The following is a 17,339-nucleotide window of genomic DNA, read 5'->3' on the forward strand; positions in this document are numbered from 1 at the left end:
CGTCTCTTTCCACTAAGGAAGAAAACGTTTCTAAGCAGCTCCTCAGTGGAGAAGCCCCACTGGTCAAGACTGAATCACATGCCCTTTTATTTGGGGGCTCAGGGCCACTGGCAACAATGGGTCCTTCAAGAGCCCTAGGCTGCTTGTCCTTGCATTTAGGTGCAAGGTGCTCCAGTAAGGATTGGGGAACCAAAGAGTGAGGCTATCCTTCTCAAGAAATTCATAGGTGGAGCCTTTCAGGAAGTAATAATTATAGCACAGTAGCATCCGTCAATGATCTCAGAGAGCCTGGGATACTCCAAGGCACAGATGAACCTAAAACACCCCAGAGGGGAGGGTGAGGCCGGGGAAATCTTCCTAGATAATGGGAGGAATGGGAATGGCGGCTCTTTTTGCTGAATGAGGGATAAAATCATGCACAAGTTTAACACTGTAGCCTTTGAAAGCATGCCACCTTCCAGTTCTGCTACAGAATGCTGCTCAGCCTTCGTGGTCCCACAGGAGGGGCAGCAGTTGGACAGAATGCAGGGAAGTCCAGGGAAAGGGAACAACCTGAGCAATGGTGCAGAGGTAGGGAAAGCACAGAGCACGTAAAGGGGCCACAAGATGTTCACCTGGCTTCTGAGCGGGGAGCAGGAAGCAAGGTGGTTTGGGGCCAGGAAAATTAAGAAGCTTGATTGTAAAGGCTAAGAAGTGTGCAACAGGGAGCCCCTGACTGTTTTAGGAGAGGCCTGTTTCTGAGCAGTTCATCTGGGCGGTGCGTGAAGAGGATGAGTTCATGGTCAGCAGACTCACTAGGAGACTATCGTCAGAAAATGTTCAAGGTGAAATATGGCTTTGGGGAGGGGGGTAAAGCCATGATGGGAGTGAAAAGGTTGTGTTGAGTGACCCATCTGACAGGAAGGGAGTGTCAGAGAGGATTTAGGTGTTCCAGGTGGAAGCATGGGGTGTCATTAGTAGACACGGGGATGGTAGGAGCCCACTCTGGGTGGTATCTGGGGGTGTGGACAAAAAAACCAGGACAAAATCAGTTAGGCATCATGCTGGGGTTTTAACAGAGGATCTCTCCTCTGTTAGATGCATGATTAGATGCATGCATCTAATAATCTGTTTAGTCATTACCACCGCTGCTTAAAACTCTTTGAAGGCTCCCCATTTCTCCTTGGACAGAAGAGACTGGTCTTTTTTCTTTTTAGATTTTATTTATTTACTCATGAGAGACACACAGTGAGAGGCAGAGACACGGGCAGAGGGAAAAGCAGGCCTTTTCCAGCAGGAAGCACGGTAGTTCCTTCCATGCAGGAAGCCCAATGTAGGACTCGATCCCCAGACCCGGGATCATGCCCTGAGTCAAAGGCGGGTGCTCAGCTGCTGAGCCACCCAGGTGCCCCAGAGACTGGTCTTTTCTGTTGCCCACAAAACTGGTGCACCTCTTGTGCCCCACTCTCATCTTCCCTCCCTGTAGGACACACTAGTCTTAGTCCCATCCATGAGCCACGGCACCACTGTATTTCCAACACTAGTAAATAGGGATTGAATAAACTGATGTCACTTCAGCCACAGGGTCTTTGCACATGCCATCTGTGCATCCATCCTTAACCATCTTCCTTTCCCTCTTTGCCTGCTCAGAGTTTACTTACCCTCTAGATCTCAGTTCAAGTGTTGCTTTTCCAGGAGCACCTCTCTTGACATCCCTGACTAGGTCCAATCTCTTTTATATGCTTTCTAAAGACATGTAATTTCTGTCTCCCCTTTCTGTAATTTTACATCAACTTGTAGGAATATTTGCCTAAGGCCCATCTCCCCGACGGACTGTAAAATCCATGGGGCGGGGGGCAGTGTTCTTCCTGTGAACACTCTATCTCCTGGACTCAGCATGGGTAATGGAACTCTGTGATGCCCAGTGGATATTTTGCAGAACGAATTAGTGAGTGAACGAATGAGTGAATACTCCATTGGTGCTTTCAGAAAGGGATTGAGAAGCAGGTTATGCTTGAGAAGCACCTTATAGGATGGAGTTTCAGCAGGTAATGTTGGTCTTTAAGAAACCAGCACGGAACTAGCCGAAGCACAGAAGAGGGCTTGATCAAAGGCAGTTGGTGAATCTCTAGGAGAAACAGGGAAATGGAAATAAAGAGAAACAGAGTTCCAAGGCCAGAAAGACAATTAAGCCAGACTTTGGAAAGATTCAAATGTCAAGGGGAGGTCTTGGTTCTTAACTTGAGACACTGGGGAGCCATGGAGGTAGGTAAGGAAGAGGACACACCCAAAGCTTCTCTCTGCCGTGATGGAGAGGACAGGGAAGCAGGTGGGTGGAGAGAGGAGCTGGAAACAGAAGATCACCAGGCAATTGCAGTAGCTTTGGTCAAACGTGCGAAGTCGAGGTATTTAGGTAAGAGATGAGCAGGGTGAAATTTGGGTGGGGAAATGAAAGAAACTTGGCAACCGATGGGAGTTTTAAAAATGAACGAAAGCCATGGGTGACTGGGCTGTGAGCTCATAAGACTCATGTCTTTTTTGTCTTTGTATCCCCAGTAGAAAAAGAGATTCCTTTTCTTAGAAGTCGTGGAAAGGAAACTAATCTGGGAGCTGCAAATGCTCAGAGAGGCCATAAAAAGAGAAGAAATCTGGCCCAAGACCTATTCTGTTTGGCTCATTCAGTGTTCACTTGGCAACATTGAAAAGCAGAGAGATTTCTCATAAACACCCCATATTTTTTCAGTACTGCCCACACTGGTCACCATGTCCCACAGGGCACCCGTTGGCTGAGCTCAGGTGGTCCCATGTGGCTCTTTCCCAAAGGTCCACCTGGTCTTACTTCCAGAGGAGTTCACTCATTACCTGTGAGGGCAGCTGACCAGCTCCTGGGGGGCTGGCTGCTTTTTGGTGTACCGTGAAATCGGACACGTTCTGCCACTGATCAGGGGGACACGGGTTCTGCCCTGAGGACCTACACTCTCAAATCTGATGAGACACAGTTGACATAGAGGCACAACGGCACTTATGGCACCTCCCGCCACCACCCGCACTCAGGGTCACAGGGTTTGCAGGATGCCACGAAATCACGGTAGTTATCTACGGTGTAAATAACTGCATCAGGTCATATGTGAACTACATAAAACTTTTATTGATACGTTATCATGCCAAAAAAGTTTTTATTTAAAATTCAAATTCCATTTGAAAAGGAGGCTGCAAACGATTGTTGGGATCCCAGCCTGCTCCTTGGAGGAGCCCCCACGTTCACAAGAAAGCACGCACATTCTACAGCTATGTGATTTGATCACCCAGAACTGTATTCTGGGAAACTCCTAGAGATTCCTTGCAGGATGCCAGTTGTGTCTTTAGTCGGTAGCTGGGAAACAACAACAACAACAAAATAACTCCATTCTAAGACTTCTCAGAACATTTCTGGTTTTGCAACTACTGATCCTCAGGGACCTACCAGCACCCAACCTAGAATATATGTATGTATGTGTGTGTGTATATATGTATATACATATTCCCGCTGAAACATCACTGTTTTTGTTGCTTGCTGCTGTCACATCAGACCCTTAGGATGGCTTCAGCACACCTGGCCTTCCTTCTTGGTGGGATCCTGTGGATTCCGGCTTGTGGATGGGCAGGCCCCTCAGGAGCGTTTGGACTTGCTACAAGTTGGGCACAGAAGCTGCCCCTTGGTGATGATATATGCCCGGCCACTCAGCTGCTGCTCACAGCCCTCGCAGACAAAGTGCTTTCGGTGCCAGGCCAGGTCTTCCACGCGCTGGTAGTCCTCTGAGAATATAATCTGGGGAGGGGAGCAGAGAAGATGCACGACTCAGGTTCTGTCCCCCATAGAGACAGTGTATGGAGGACTAGCTGTAGAATGGCGGTTCCTCCTCCTCCAATCTCGTCTTTTTTTTTTTTTTTTTTTTTTAAGATTTTATTTATTTATTCATGAGAGACACACAGAGAGAGAGAGAGGCAGAGACCCAGGCAGAAGGAGAAGCAGGCTCCATGCAGGGAGCCCGACGTGGGACTTGATCCCAGGACTCCAGGATCATGCCCTGGGCTGAAGGCAGGCGCTAAACCGCTGAGCCACCCAGGGATCCCCTCCAATCTCGTCTTGACCTCAAATGCATCAGTGGAGGATACTGATCTAAATCTCAGGCAGCAAGTATAATATTTGGCACAGGTCATGATTGCATTTTAGCTTCTTAGATGGGGAAAAAAAAAAAATCTCTGCCACAGGCGGGTTTTACTTATCTAGCTCTTAATACTCTTTTGCCTAAATTCAAAACCCAGTTGTGTTCTAAGATGGGATTATATACCCCAGTGAAGACAGCCCAATGACAGCTAAGGGCCAATGGCCAGTCTTCAACAGTGAGGTCACACGGGGTCACTTGGGCTTGGAATAAAGTAACACTTTGGAATATGTATACATATGCTGAGGAATCCCTGAGGCTCAAAAATTGCAGAACAGCATACTTATTAAATGTGCTTTCTGATTTGGGGGCCCAACAGGAACCAGGGAACCAGCTGCATGACTTTGGGCAAATTACTTAATCTCTCTATGCCTCAGTTTCCCAATCTGTGGAATGGGGATTAAATACTACTCATCCCATAGGGTTTTATGAATGCTACACGTGTTACTACATAGGAAGTACTTGGCATAGTGACTGAGACAGAGCCAATGCCATGTGATTGTCACTGGCCTCTCTGAGCTGCTCTCTTTTCAAATGTAAAATGGAGATAATGACTATCTCTCACTATTGTGAGATGAAAATGGGACATCACAGATAACGTGTGGAGCAAATGGCTGACCCAGTGTAAGTCCTTAATAATGGATGGAATGTTGTGATTCTAACTATACTGTTGTCCTCATAAAAATGAGGTTGTGGGGGGTTGGGGCGCTTGGGTGGCTCACTGGGTTAAGCATCTGCCTTCAGCTCAGGTCATGATCTCAGGGTCCTGGGATCGAGCCCTGTGTCGGGCTCCCTGCTCAGCGGGGAGCCTGCTGCTCTCTCTCCCTCTGCCCCTCTCCCTGCTCATGCACTCTCTCTCTCTTTCAAATAAATAAAATTTAAAAATCTTAAAAAAAAAATGAGGTTGTGGGACAGGCCTGCTAACAGTCCTTTCCCCTCTTAACCTCACTTGACAACACAGTTATTAGGTAAGACAGCTGTAGGGCTTTAACTTCATATGAAGAGCAACATGTGGAAGGTCAGGGGGAGGAGGCAGATATTGGCTCAAAATGAAGAAGTTTCTAACCCTCATTTGTGCTAGTGATTAAGGTAGTGAGTTTCCCGTTGTCACAGGCGTGCAGACTCTGTCACTGCTAATGTGTCTTAGAGCTCCTCTAGCCTGAACTCATATTGGAGAGTCAAACCCTTTTCATAGCATCTCTATTGTATTAAGTTAATGTTTCAGTATCACATCACATTATATTACCTTATAAGACTACTAGTAGCTCCTATTTATGAACTTGGTCAAGTTTTGTGCCATGCATTTTCATGAATGATCTCATTTTATCCTCATAGCAACCCCTTGGGATGGGCCTATTTTCCTCCCATTTCATAAGTGATAAACTGAGGCACAAGAGTTAGGTAACTACACCACTAATTGTGCACAGCCAGGTTTGAATGGGGGCAGCCTGCTTTCTGGGACCCACCCCTCATCCCAGAATGTTCTTCCAAGCACTTACTAAGTGCCAGGCATCATGCCAAGGATAGGACCTGACAAGAAGGGACGCCTGGGTGGCTCAGCGGTTGAGCATCCGCCTTTGGCCCAGGGCGTGATCCTGGAGTCCCAGGATCAAATCACACATCGGGCTCCCTGCACGGAACCTGCTTCTCCCTCTGCCTCTCTCTCTGTCTCTCATGAATAAATAAATAAAATCTAAAAAAACCTGACAAGAATGACACGTCTGACCCATCCCAAACAACCCCATGAGTGCAAACTAATTTCTGCCCCACTTTGCAAATGAGGAAACCGAGGCTGAGCGCAGGAAGAGAGCTCTGAGCTTCAGTTTTCCTATCTGTGGATCACTATCACCCATGAAGCCACTCTCCCCTTGGCCTCCGGGTCCCCTCCCACAGTAGCGGGGGTACCCTCCACACTGTCCAGCCCCCCGACTCTTACCTCATCGCAGCCAGAGCACCGGGGCCGCAGGCTCTCGCAGTAATGACGGCCACACCAGGGCGCACCGTCCTTCCAGAAGTAGATGAGGTCCACCAGCGGCTCGGAGCACTTGACACACACAAAGCAGGTGGGGTGCCACTGCTTGCTGTAGCCTGCCCTGTCTGAGTAGACCACAGGGCTGTCGGCGGGGGCCACTCCCTTGCAGAACTCACAGACCTAGAAGGGGAGGAGCACACCAGGGATGCAAGGGGGTCAGAGGACACTGTGATATGGGTTTGAGTTTCCACTCAACTTCCTGAGGGAGTTTACTTTACTTCCTGAGGGTCCTCCAGTGAGTTACTGTACCTCTCTGTTCCTCAGTGTTCTCATCTTCAAAGTGGGATAATAACAAGGCCTACCTCGTAAGTTACTGTGAGGACTGAGTAACACTAGTAGTTTAGCTCACTGAATCCCAAACTTTTTATCCTCCAGGACTCTTTAGGTTCTTACAAATTATTGAGAACCCCAAACATATATATACCTCATATAGGTAATAGCTGCTGAGATTTACCATAAGAAAAATTAAAACTGAATATAAGACTAAGCAATTACTTAATAATTCACTTAGAAATCATAAACCAACGTGTTAACATAGATAGTCGCAATTAAAAATACCTCTATTTTCCCAAACAGAAAAATTTAGTGAGGAGAGAGGCGCTGCTTTGTATTTTTGCAGATCTCTTTAATGACTAGCTCAATAGAGGACTATGGGATTCTCACGGCTGCTGTAGCTCTGTATCTTTTGCAATATGTTGTTTTCTTTGAAATATATGAAGAAAATCTGACCTTACACTGGTATGAAGTTGGAAAAGGAAGGGAGGAATATTTTAAGAGCCTTTCCATATAACTATGGATATTGTATCAAAACTGGACAAGTGGTAGTTTCCCCAAAGTCAGTGTGGAGTCTGAACCATATCAACCTTCCATCCTAGTTACATTAAAACCCACTGGATCACCTGCACTTTGGATCTTTTACCCACATATAATTATCTTTTAGTGAGCTTTAAGTTTTAGAGGAGTTCTAGATTTACAGAAAAATTGTGAGGATAATACAGAGAGTTCTCATATACCCCACACCTAATTTCCTCTGTTTTGAACGTCTTAAAGTAATATGATATACTGGTCACAATTAATTAAGCAATACTGATGTTAATATTAACTAAAGTCTCAACTTTATTTAGATGTCCTTTAGATTTTACCTAATATTCTTTTTCTATTCCAGGATATATTACATTTAGTCTTCCTATCTCCTTAGGTTCCTCTTGGCTGTGATTTATCAGACCTCCCTTGTTTTTTGTTTTGTTTTGTTTTGTTTTTGAGGGAGTTAGAGAGAAGCCTGAGCTCAGGGGTGGAGGCCGAGGGAGTGGGAGAGAAAGAATCCCAAACAGGTTCTACATTCATTGTGGAGCTGGATGTGGGGCTTGATCTCATGACCTGAGTCAAAACCAAGAGTCAGACACTCAACCAACTGAGCCACCCAGGTGCCCTAGACTTCCCTTGTTTTTGATGATCTTGAGAGTTTGGAGGAGTACTGGTTAGGTGTTTTGTAGAGTGTCCCTCGGCTGGGATCTGATGTCATTGCCATGATTACATCGGGAGGAAAACCACAGAAATTAACTGCCATTCTCTCATGACATACTATCCAGAGTACATATTAAATATATCAAATCTTTTGAGTCATTTTGGAGTTATTTCCTGCTCCTCAAAATTCTGGTGATGCTGATGCTGATGGTGGCTCTATCATTTCCTTAAGAGAGGTCTGTGTCCAACACTATGCTCAGGATTCCATGCTCCTTACTAATACCCCTTACAGAAACCCTGGAGAGTTACGCCCCCTTCTAATTCAGCTCCCTTTTAAGGAAATCATTATTTCCCTCCAGACATTCCCTCTCAGAGACGTTCAGTGGTTGCTGTAATGCACAGCTGGGAGGCAAAGCTGGGATTTGAACATGGGCCAAGCCTGACTCGGAAGCCGAGTTTCTTACTACGACCCTGTGCATAGGCATCAGCAAACTGCAGCCACCGCCAAACCTGGCTGCTGCCTGTTAAGACCCACCAGCTAAGAATGGATTTTACATCTGAACTCCAATTCGGTGAAATGTTTTCTTCCTAGAAAGAATTCCATTTTTCTCATTAATGAACTTGAATTATGGAGTGAATTGTGCCCCTCTAAATTCCTATGTTTAAGTCCTAACTCCCAATGTGACTGCATTTGGCCATAGGACTTTTAGCAGGTAATTAAGGTTAAATGAGGTCATAAGGGTGGGCCCCTAGTCCAACAGGACTGGTGTCCTTATGAGAGACCAATCACCTGCTCTCCTTCGCTGCTCTCCTTCACACAGGAAAGACTGTGTGAAGACACGGAAGGAAGGCACCTATGTACAAGCTAGGAGGAGAGGCTTCATCAGAAACCTACTGTACCGGCACTTTGACCTAGGACTTTTAGACTCCAGAACTATGAGAAAATAAATTTGTTATTAAAGCCACCCAGTCTATGGTATTCTGTTATGACAGCCTGAGCTGACTAATATAACCTGTATTACAGAAATCTAGGCTTAATGATATTATTAGATTCTGAATTTCAGAAATAGAAAACTTGGTGGAAATTTGTTTTCTCTCTTGATACATGAGGTACCTATATGATATCAGTTTTGGCTCTTGGTCTATAACACCTGAGATATTTACCACCTGGCCCGCCACAGAAAATGTTTGCAGACCCTGGCTTTAGATGAGAAATTGATCTAAGCACCAATTATATATCAGCCCAAACAGAAACATTATTTTGTCGCGCCAAGATGAGTAGGCATGTGCTAAGAGCTTAAACACTTGGTATTCTTAAGTTACAGACTTGAATGACATACTTAATATATATTCTTATATACGAAGAGGATGAAATAAGAACTGTGATGATGAAAAGTAGGAAAAGAGAACCAAACGACAAAGAACGCCCACGTACTGACAGGGGTCCCTAAGCATAGTTGTTGTGGAATGAATGGCTAGATAAAACATGTATTTGGATAACTAATCTGGACTGCCTGACAGTGTTCCTTAGACTGTGCTGGACTTGTTTCAGTTATGCCCCCAAGAATGAATGGTGTGAGTCCTTCACTACAATGAAAACCCTGTTCCCCTGCACATGACTGAGTCCCAGCTCCCATGGAGCTCATCAGAGGGTCTAAACCAAAAACAAGTGATGAATCATCATTGACTTATTTTCACTATCCTTTCAGCACAGCTGGGAAGTGTAAACTCTTTGGCAAGCACTGTATGAGTACCAAGTGAGTTTTCTGTCTGACTGGCTTTCTAAGTTTCACAGGACGAAATTTCCAGCCCCTTTATTCCCACGCAGATGGGACTTAATGTCAATCCACCACCTAGTTGGGCATCACTGTGATATACCAGCGGGGCTTCCAACTCCAGATTTCCAGATGTTGCTTAATGTGGAAGCAGGGAAAGGGGGTATAAATGCATCTGGATGTGTCTGGGGACCCTTGGAAGGCACCCACAACCCACAAAAGGAAACAGGGGGACGGAAGGTGAGAGAGGTGGTTTGGGGGACCATGAGCCTGGGTTATGGTTTTGACTTCTGGAGGTAATGGGGAGCCATTACTGCTTCTCGAGGCTGGGAACACTGTGTTTGGTTCTCACTGCAGGGAGATAATTCCAGTGACAGCCGCAGCCCAGAGAGGGGAAGGGAAAGAGATCTGTGCCCGCGGAGCTTGGTCCTCACTGCATCTGAAAGCGCTGTCTCAAGTGTCTCCCTCAATGAGGAGTGTCCCTTCCCTCACTGTTCCCCCAGCATCCCTGGCTCATGGCCTCATTACTACCAGTAGCCAGCCCTTTTAAAAGCAAACAGTGTCACTGCCATTTTATGAAAACAAGATGTCCAAGTAATGAGCCCTGTCAACATGTGTCAGGAACCAATTTCCTCCTCTGGCCTCTGAGTTATTTTCTGTGCTTTCCTTGTCATCTCAAAGGATAGTAGATCTAACAGTGTCCTGGCTTGTCAGCCTAGTGGCTCCTCAGGCCCCAGGGGCAGGCTGGCACCCAAGAGTCAGAATGCCTAGCCTGCTTGGCTCCAAAGATCCTGGGCCTGCCTTTCTCTACACAAACTTATTCTGCTACATCTTTGGTACTGAAGTTAACAATTTCTAAATTGCAGTGGATGATTGAGAGTCGGGCTAGGTGTGTGACCTTAAGCAAGTTACTCAACCTCTCTGTGCCTTAGTTTTTTCACTCATCAAGAGGATACTAATAATATTAATATCATATAGTTGTATAGATTAAATGAGATAATAGAGTTAATGGACTTTCTTAGGGCTCAATAATAATTACCTAAAATTATCCATACTCAAGTTCTCTTTATAGATGAAAGACCTGTAGCTCAAAGGGTTAAATCACTATCCCAAGATGAGAAAGACATGTTGAGGGCAGGATGTGCTTTTGGTTTGGACTTTGGGGTTTCTTTCCATAACACCATGTTCACATAGATTGACAGGACATTATTCCTCCCGTCAATGAGCTTTGTTTTTTCCCATCTCCATTTTTTCCATCTGTGCATGGCCAGAAGATAGAGTTGTGTGAATTGCACTGTCACTCGCTCCCCCAGGCTCATGGACAGTCAATCCCTTCTCCCAAACCACCCCCTGTAAGACAGTGATTCTCAGACCTGAGTCTGCTGGGCACCCCCAGAGGGCTTGTTAAAACAGATTTGTGCCCCGCACCTGGAGTGTCTGATCCAGATAGGTCTGGGATGAAGTGCAGGAATCTGCAGGCTCCTGGGGATGCTGGTGTGGTCAGGGCACCATTTTGAAAACCATGGTTACAGACTGTTTAAAATGACCTTAAAAATAAACTCAGCAAAAATGACACCACCAATTCAGTTCAGTTACAGCAAAAGCCAATCTGAATTCCTGGGATGCCTTAATTCTAGACGATTTTTAAGAAAGCCCAGTGTGGTCATTCTCAGGCTACTTTCCCTATGAAGGAGATAGTGTGGCCAAGTAAAAGTCCCTTGGGACTATGTTAAGAGGCAGAGAGAATGCTTATCATTAGCCTATTAGTTGGTTCTTATTCATACTCTCAACCGTCTAAATTCGGAGCTTGCTCCTGAGAATCTTCCTAACATTTGCCATAGAGCTTAGTTTGCACACTGATTCCCCTCTGTGGGGAGGAGGTGTGGTACAAAACTTTCACTGGTGGAACAAACGTGTAGTTTGTCCTTGTGCCACTGAAGTTTTGCCCTGTCCCTGTTCAAATGGTCAGAGATTCTTAATAAAAAGGGTCTAAATGAAAGGGTTTCAAAATTCTGTACTTTGGGCCTTTGTAATCTGTAAAAACACCTGCTTTGAGAGAGCTGAGCACTATTTTAGATTTAGCTGTCTCAGAAGCTAAGACTTTGAAGGGTTGGGGTTCCCTAGGTCATGGTGTGTGGAAATGACATTGGCAAATTCTTGGACACTTCTCCAACCAATGAGGTGTCAAAGTCGCTTCCTTTGATTGTGGTCCCTCCTTAATGACTTGCTTCTATTGAACAGAATGTAGTGGGAGGGATGTTACAGATTCCTGAGGTAGGTCATAAAAGACAACAGTTTCCTCCACTGGGATCCCTCTCTGTATACACACCTTGGGAGCCCTGGGCAGGCAGGAAAGGAATCCTGAGGTCTCTTTGCCAGGGCAACCATGTGGAGAAACCACACAGACATAGGGGAAGAGGCCCTTGGAGCCCCTCCCTGGCTGGTCCAGTCCAGCTGTTAGTGTCTTCCTAGCATCAAAGCCACAAACCAGTAAGACAACAAGCTTCAAAAGACTCCAGCTCCCAGCCTGCAAACTGCTCCCAATGATGCCACATGGGCAGTGTGGCACTCAACCCTGCCCAAATTGCTGATTTGTCGGTAAGATAGATATTAATATTACTTTTTTAAGCCTTGGGGAGGCTTGACATGCAGGAGTAGGTGACAAGAACATCCAATGTGGGCACACAGAATTATTAAGACTTCAGAAATGACAGTAACCGAGAAACAGAGTGTTTTAGGCAACAGTAGATTAGGGACAGTAGCCAAGAGTTACGTGGCCAGAGAACTGTCTCTAAGGACGGAGCTGTATTGGCTTTGAGTGAAGGATCAACAGATAGGCCGAACCCTCTCTGGACCAGTGATAATCTCTCTGTTGGGGTTGCCAGAAGTTCTATCCCAATCATTCTGTTCTTTTCTGGAAGGCTCTTATCCAAAGGCCTACTCAGTCTAAACCCAGAGTGCCTTGTGAAAATCTCACTATTACAATACAGTAAATATTAACACAAGGGCCTTGAATGCAGGCACTGGGTTCTTTCCAACACAAATACTCAACAATTTATTTATAAACAGCATCTCCCCATTTCCTCTTATGGTGATTATTCACCATCTTTGCTTTGCAGCCTCATGTATCCCAAAGGTTTCTTGTTTTTTTCTTTTTTTTCTTTTTTTTTCTTTTCTTCTTTCCTTTTTTGGCTCAGTGTCATTTTTGGCATCTTAAGACTCGTGTGTTCTCTTCCCTCACACTGTTATCTCCCTGAGACTCTTCACAGTACAGATTGGGCAGGCTGCGGGCAGTGGTTAGGGTGGTGAGCTTTGGAAGGAGATCTGTACCATTGCTTCATCACTGTGAGCCCTTAGACAAGTCACCCACCTCTCTGTGCCACAGTTTCCTCATTAGGAACATATGGCAGGCCGTGGCTCATAGGAGATGCTCTACATATGGTGGTCACTGTTCTTGGCCAACTGTTTCACCTCATGCTTCTTCTTGGGGCAGATAATTGAATGTGGCTCTCTGCCAAGCAAGGTAGCATGTTAGGCATTTCTAACCGAATCTCCCTCATTGGTTATCTGATAAAGGGAGAACACAGAGCCAGGGAGCCTTAATAAATGCTACCCTTGGAAGAGAGGCTGTCAGCCTAGGGTGTTCTCAAATCCAGATTTGACAAGTGTGTTGGCAAGGACTGTCTTCCCACTAAAGGAAAAAGCCATACGTGCGGTCATCCATGTTGCAATGGCCATGTGCAGTGCTTGCAGCTACACATGAGTTATGGAAATAGGAGCTTCCATTTGCTGGAGTCTTTGTAGGGTTTAGGGTAAGACAGGGCTTACTTCCAGTTCTGGCTTAACTACTCACAAGTTAGATGACTAGAAAAAGGGGAAATTATGTTTTTTAAGAGAATTCTTAGGATTCAGTAAAACAAGACTATGTGAAGCCTTTGGCATAGCTCTGGGTACAATCTCGACAGTCAAGGAATGGCAGATGACATCATCATCACCCTATTAACCTATACTAGCAAATGACGTTGTATAAAACCAAAGTAATTCATAAAAAGCGAATAACCATTTTCTATAGTATTCTGGTTCTGGGGTGAGCGAACTACATCTATGGGCCAAATCCAGGCCACCACCTGTTTTTGCAAATAAAGTTTTATTGGTATATGGCCATAGTCACCTATTTAGATCCCATCTATGGCTGCATTAGGGCTACAAGGCCAGAGCAAGTAGTTGTGACAGAGACCGTATGGCTTGCAAAGCCTAAAATATTCACCATCTGCCTTTTACAGAAAAAAATTTGCCAACTCCTGTTTTAGTCAATGGAATATTATGCAGTCCACTCCAGAAAAAAAAAAAAAAAAGATGCTTGTGAAGCCTCCGTGGCAACATGGAAAAGTATTTATAGCATAAAAAAGTGGGATAAAGGGAATTTTCTGTGGAAAGAAATTCCTTTAATGTCGTTAAAATATCTCCGCTGTAAAGGAGGGAGGCAGATGTTGAGAAGCTTGGTAACTATGGTGATTTTCTGGGTCTTTTGGCCTGGGTCCCCTAGCTCAGGCAGGTCTCAGGATGTGGGGGTGGGGCCCCGGTTTCAAATTCCCAGAGAGGGGCTGGCAGGAGAGCCAGCCTGCCTAGCCCACAAGCCAAACATCTGCTGCACAAAGATTTGGAAGTGCCTTGCCCACAAATATGTCCCTTGTTGGGGCAGGAGGCAGGCTGCGCAAGCCAGCTGCTGTAAGTTTCCATCTGAAAGGCGGACCTCGGTGGGAGGGGTGCTGCGGGGAAGGGGCTGGGTGGGGGGCACCCTGCAAGGATGATAAATCCTAAGGGTGGAGATTACACTGAGTGTTAGGTTTTGGCTTTCTTTCCCCTTTCTTCAGTTACAAGTTTGGGGTGTCGGGAGAGGCGGAAATTCCATGCCCAGGAAATCCGTCTATTTCATTTCTGAGAAAATACCAAGTAAGCATTCTAAAGGGGGAAATGGTTTGGTGGGGCTGTTAACAATCAGAGCATTGAGGTCATTGCCCTTGCGGCCCAGGCGCTCATAGGTTCCATCCAGGTGGGAGTGGTGGGGAGCAGAGGGCTGGAAAGCCACGTGGGGCTTTGCCATTCTGGAATGAACGTTCCAGGTTGCTGGAGCTGGCAGTTCTCTGGCCATGGAGCCCTATGAAGCCCTCCAAACCCATAAGAACTCATGGTGGGTGGGATCGGGGTGTGATGGGCAAGTCCTTCCACTCATTGTTCTTGGCATGCAGACCTGCGGTCCCCAGATTTTTCATTGGCCGAGGCTGTGGGTGTCTCCAAACACTACTGCTCATCCAACTAACTCATCGAACAAACCATCCTGTTGGGGGTGGGGAGGCCTGTATACAGACCTGGAGTTGGAAAGCTGGGTGCATATCTGTACTCAGATATGAGTAGCTGCACAGCCCAGGTGCCGGTAAGTTGGGCTCAGAGGGTGCAGTTCCCACAAGCGGGCTGGCCCACCCACTGTTACCTGGCCTCACCCCTAACTCAGTCCGTGGGGGCATTTCCACATGGGCGATTTGGAAAAGGCTTCTGGCAATAGTGCTCCTCTGGTCTGGATAACCCTTTCCTCTGAGCACATTTTGGTGGAGCAGCCTGGTGAGGAGGACTGGACAGCCTGACTTGGCCATTGCCGGCTTCGGGCCCCTCCCAAGGTCTCTGAGGAAGGACATCACTGTAACAGGCTGACAGAGGCTGGAGAGCCATCCTGCAGTGTAGCAGAGAGGAGAGGCAGCCTGTGGCCGTAGGTTGCTGAGCAGTGTGATTGGGTGGGGTGTAAGGCAGTGTATAAATCAGTTCTGTGTTTCCAGAACTCCTCGTGGACCTTTCAAGGAATGGGAGAGCGCCGCGCAATGCCCTCAAAGCTGGACTCCCTAAGCCAGGAGGCCAAATACATCTAGAAAATGCCTGTGTTGTCATCTCTTCGATCCTCACCATATACGAATTTGGTGAGGTCATTTTTCCTGAGCCTATATGTAAGATTATTTTTGACTTCTTTAGCAGTGGTTCTCAGAAGTGTGGCCCCCAGACCCGTGCCAGCATCAGCCTGGGTGCTCAGTAGAAAAGCTGATTCTCTGGCCCTACCTGCACCTACTAAGCTGGGGTGGGGCCCAGCCCTCTGGATTTTATTTATTTATTTATTTATTTATTTATTTATTTATTTATTTATTTTTTGCCCTCTGGATTTTAACTAGCCTTTCAGGTGATTTTAGTTTGAGAACCACTGCCACAGCTCACTGGAGGCTCTCGGAGGTCCTACCACAAAGAAACCCATTTAGTTTTGGTCACTCTGTCTCCCGAACTTACATGGCCATGTAACCCCTTTATGACCTAATATCCATTAGCTTTTCAAGGAACCAGCTTTGGGCAACAGGAAAGATGGACTTGGGGTCTGACGGATGGTGGTTCAAATCCTACAGCTTTTCTTCCAGTCATTGGGGGGTGGGTTTGGGAGCTTTAAATCAGATACTCTAATACTTGGCGCTACCCTTAGGTCAGAGAAAGCCTGCCAAGTGGTAGCTGCTAATGATAGCAATAATGATCATTCTTAGGGCGGCTATGTCACCAGTGTAGTTCTAGGAAAATAGGTCTCCCATGTCCTTCCTTTTGCCTCCATTTTCCCCCCTAAATCACTGCTTGGATCTGGGGTGTCAGTCTGCGCTGTACAATTTCCTCCCCATATCTGGGTTCTCAAATTGAATGCCTCGGCCACTTCTGGCGAAGTTTATTGTCCACATCAGGGGAGCAGAAATCAGGCTTCCTGCTTGATGCTTAGCTCTGGTAAACTGTCCTACACTGCCCTTTTATGAGAAACAGAAGGCACGGCACACAGAATGGCCAGCACCCATGTCTACTTAACTTGGCCACTCACTGGGGTAAGGCAAAGCAGTCCAGGGAACACACATCCACAACTAAGTTTGGGTTTGCTGGGGACACATTGCCTATGGTCTATGTCTATCTAGCTACTTTCATAGGATTTACTCCCTGGCTTCAAGGAGATAAATAGGGCATTAAATGAGAGCACCCAGGCTTCTTTCTTCCTGGAACAGATCATAAGCAGGGTTTTATAACTCTGCATCACGTAGTACGAAAAGTATCAGATCCAGGTTCTCCTCCTTAGAAACTGTGGGAACCTTGGAAAAAGTTACCTACCCTCTCTGAATCTCTGATTCCACACCCATAAGATGGGGTTGGTGAAATTCACCCTCTTGGCAATTGTGTGAATTAATAAACAAAGACCCTGAAAGAGTGGGCAGTGTTTCTGGCTCAGAGCAGGTGCTTAATGAATAAATGTGAACTTGGATCCCATCATCATCCTAACCATCTAAATTGTCCCCATCATTCGAGGCTCTATTTAGTTAGAACACTCACTTATTCATCCATTTGTTCACTCATTCATGGTTCACACATTTATTGAGCACCCACTACTTCTATCAATGGCACCTGCTGAAGATACAGAGAGGAAAAAGACAAGCCCGCAGCACCTAGAGGTGACATAAATACACGGCATACAGACATGAAGCCACTAATTACATAACGTGTTATCTAAACAAGACTGGGGTTAGGGTAAGGAAGGAGAAGGCTGTCTTCCCCAGCCAGCCCAGCCCAACCAATACGGGTTTCCTTTGATTCTGTTTATTGTCTGATCTTGTTGTTTATGTACTTCCAAACTGTCATAACTACTTCTTAAACTTGACGGTAGGCAGAGACCTGGGTCTCAGGCCACCTTTGCCCCACTTCCATGTTGTACAAATATGTGGGGCTGAGTCAAGGATAAAATACGATCTCAGATCAGCCTCTCTCTCCTGGGAATGGCAATTGGGAAATGTCACAACGACTTAAAGAGATTGCCGTCCAATTTGG

The 17,339-nt window shown here is 46.0% G+C and overlaps 1 protein-coding gene across 2 annotated transcripts in view; it reads right to left on the reverse strand.

Annotated features, from left to right (window-relative positions):
* Positions 1-3,107: 3,107 nt before the first annotated feature.
* LMCD1 (LIM and cysteine rich domains 1) overlaps positions 3,108-17,339 on the reverse strand; it is a 58,503-nt gene continuing 44,271 nt past the window's right edge. For both annotated transcript variants that reach the window (XM_077857980.1, XM_077857981.1), the window contains 2 exons: positions 6,121-6,336; positions 3,108-3,787 (listed from right to left, as the gene is read on the reverse strand). In XM_077857980.1, the coding sequence (XP_077714106.1) occupies positions 3,629-3,787; positions 6,121-6,336 (375 nt within the window). In that variant the 3' untranslated portion in view covers positions 3,108-3,628. The remainder of the gene's footprint in view (positions 3,788-6,120; positions 6,337-17,339) is intronic.

Source organism: Canis aureus, chromosome 19 (assembly GCF_053574225.1).
Source record: "Canis aureus isolate CA01 chromosome 19, VMU_Caureus_v.1.0, whole genome shotgun sequence".
In the NCBI taxonomy this organism is placed as follows: Eukaryota; Metazoa; Chordata; class Mammalia; order Carnivora; family Canidae; genus Canis; species Canis aureus.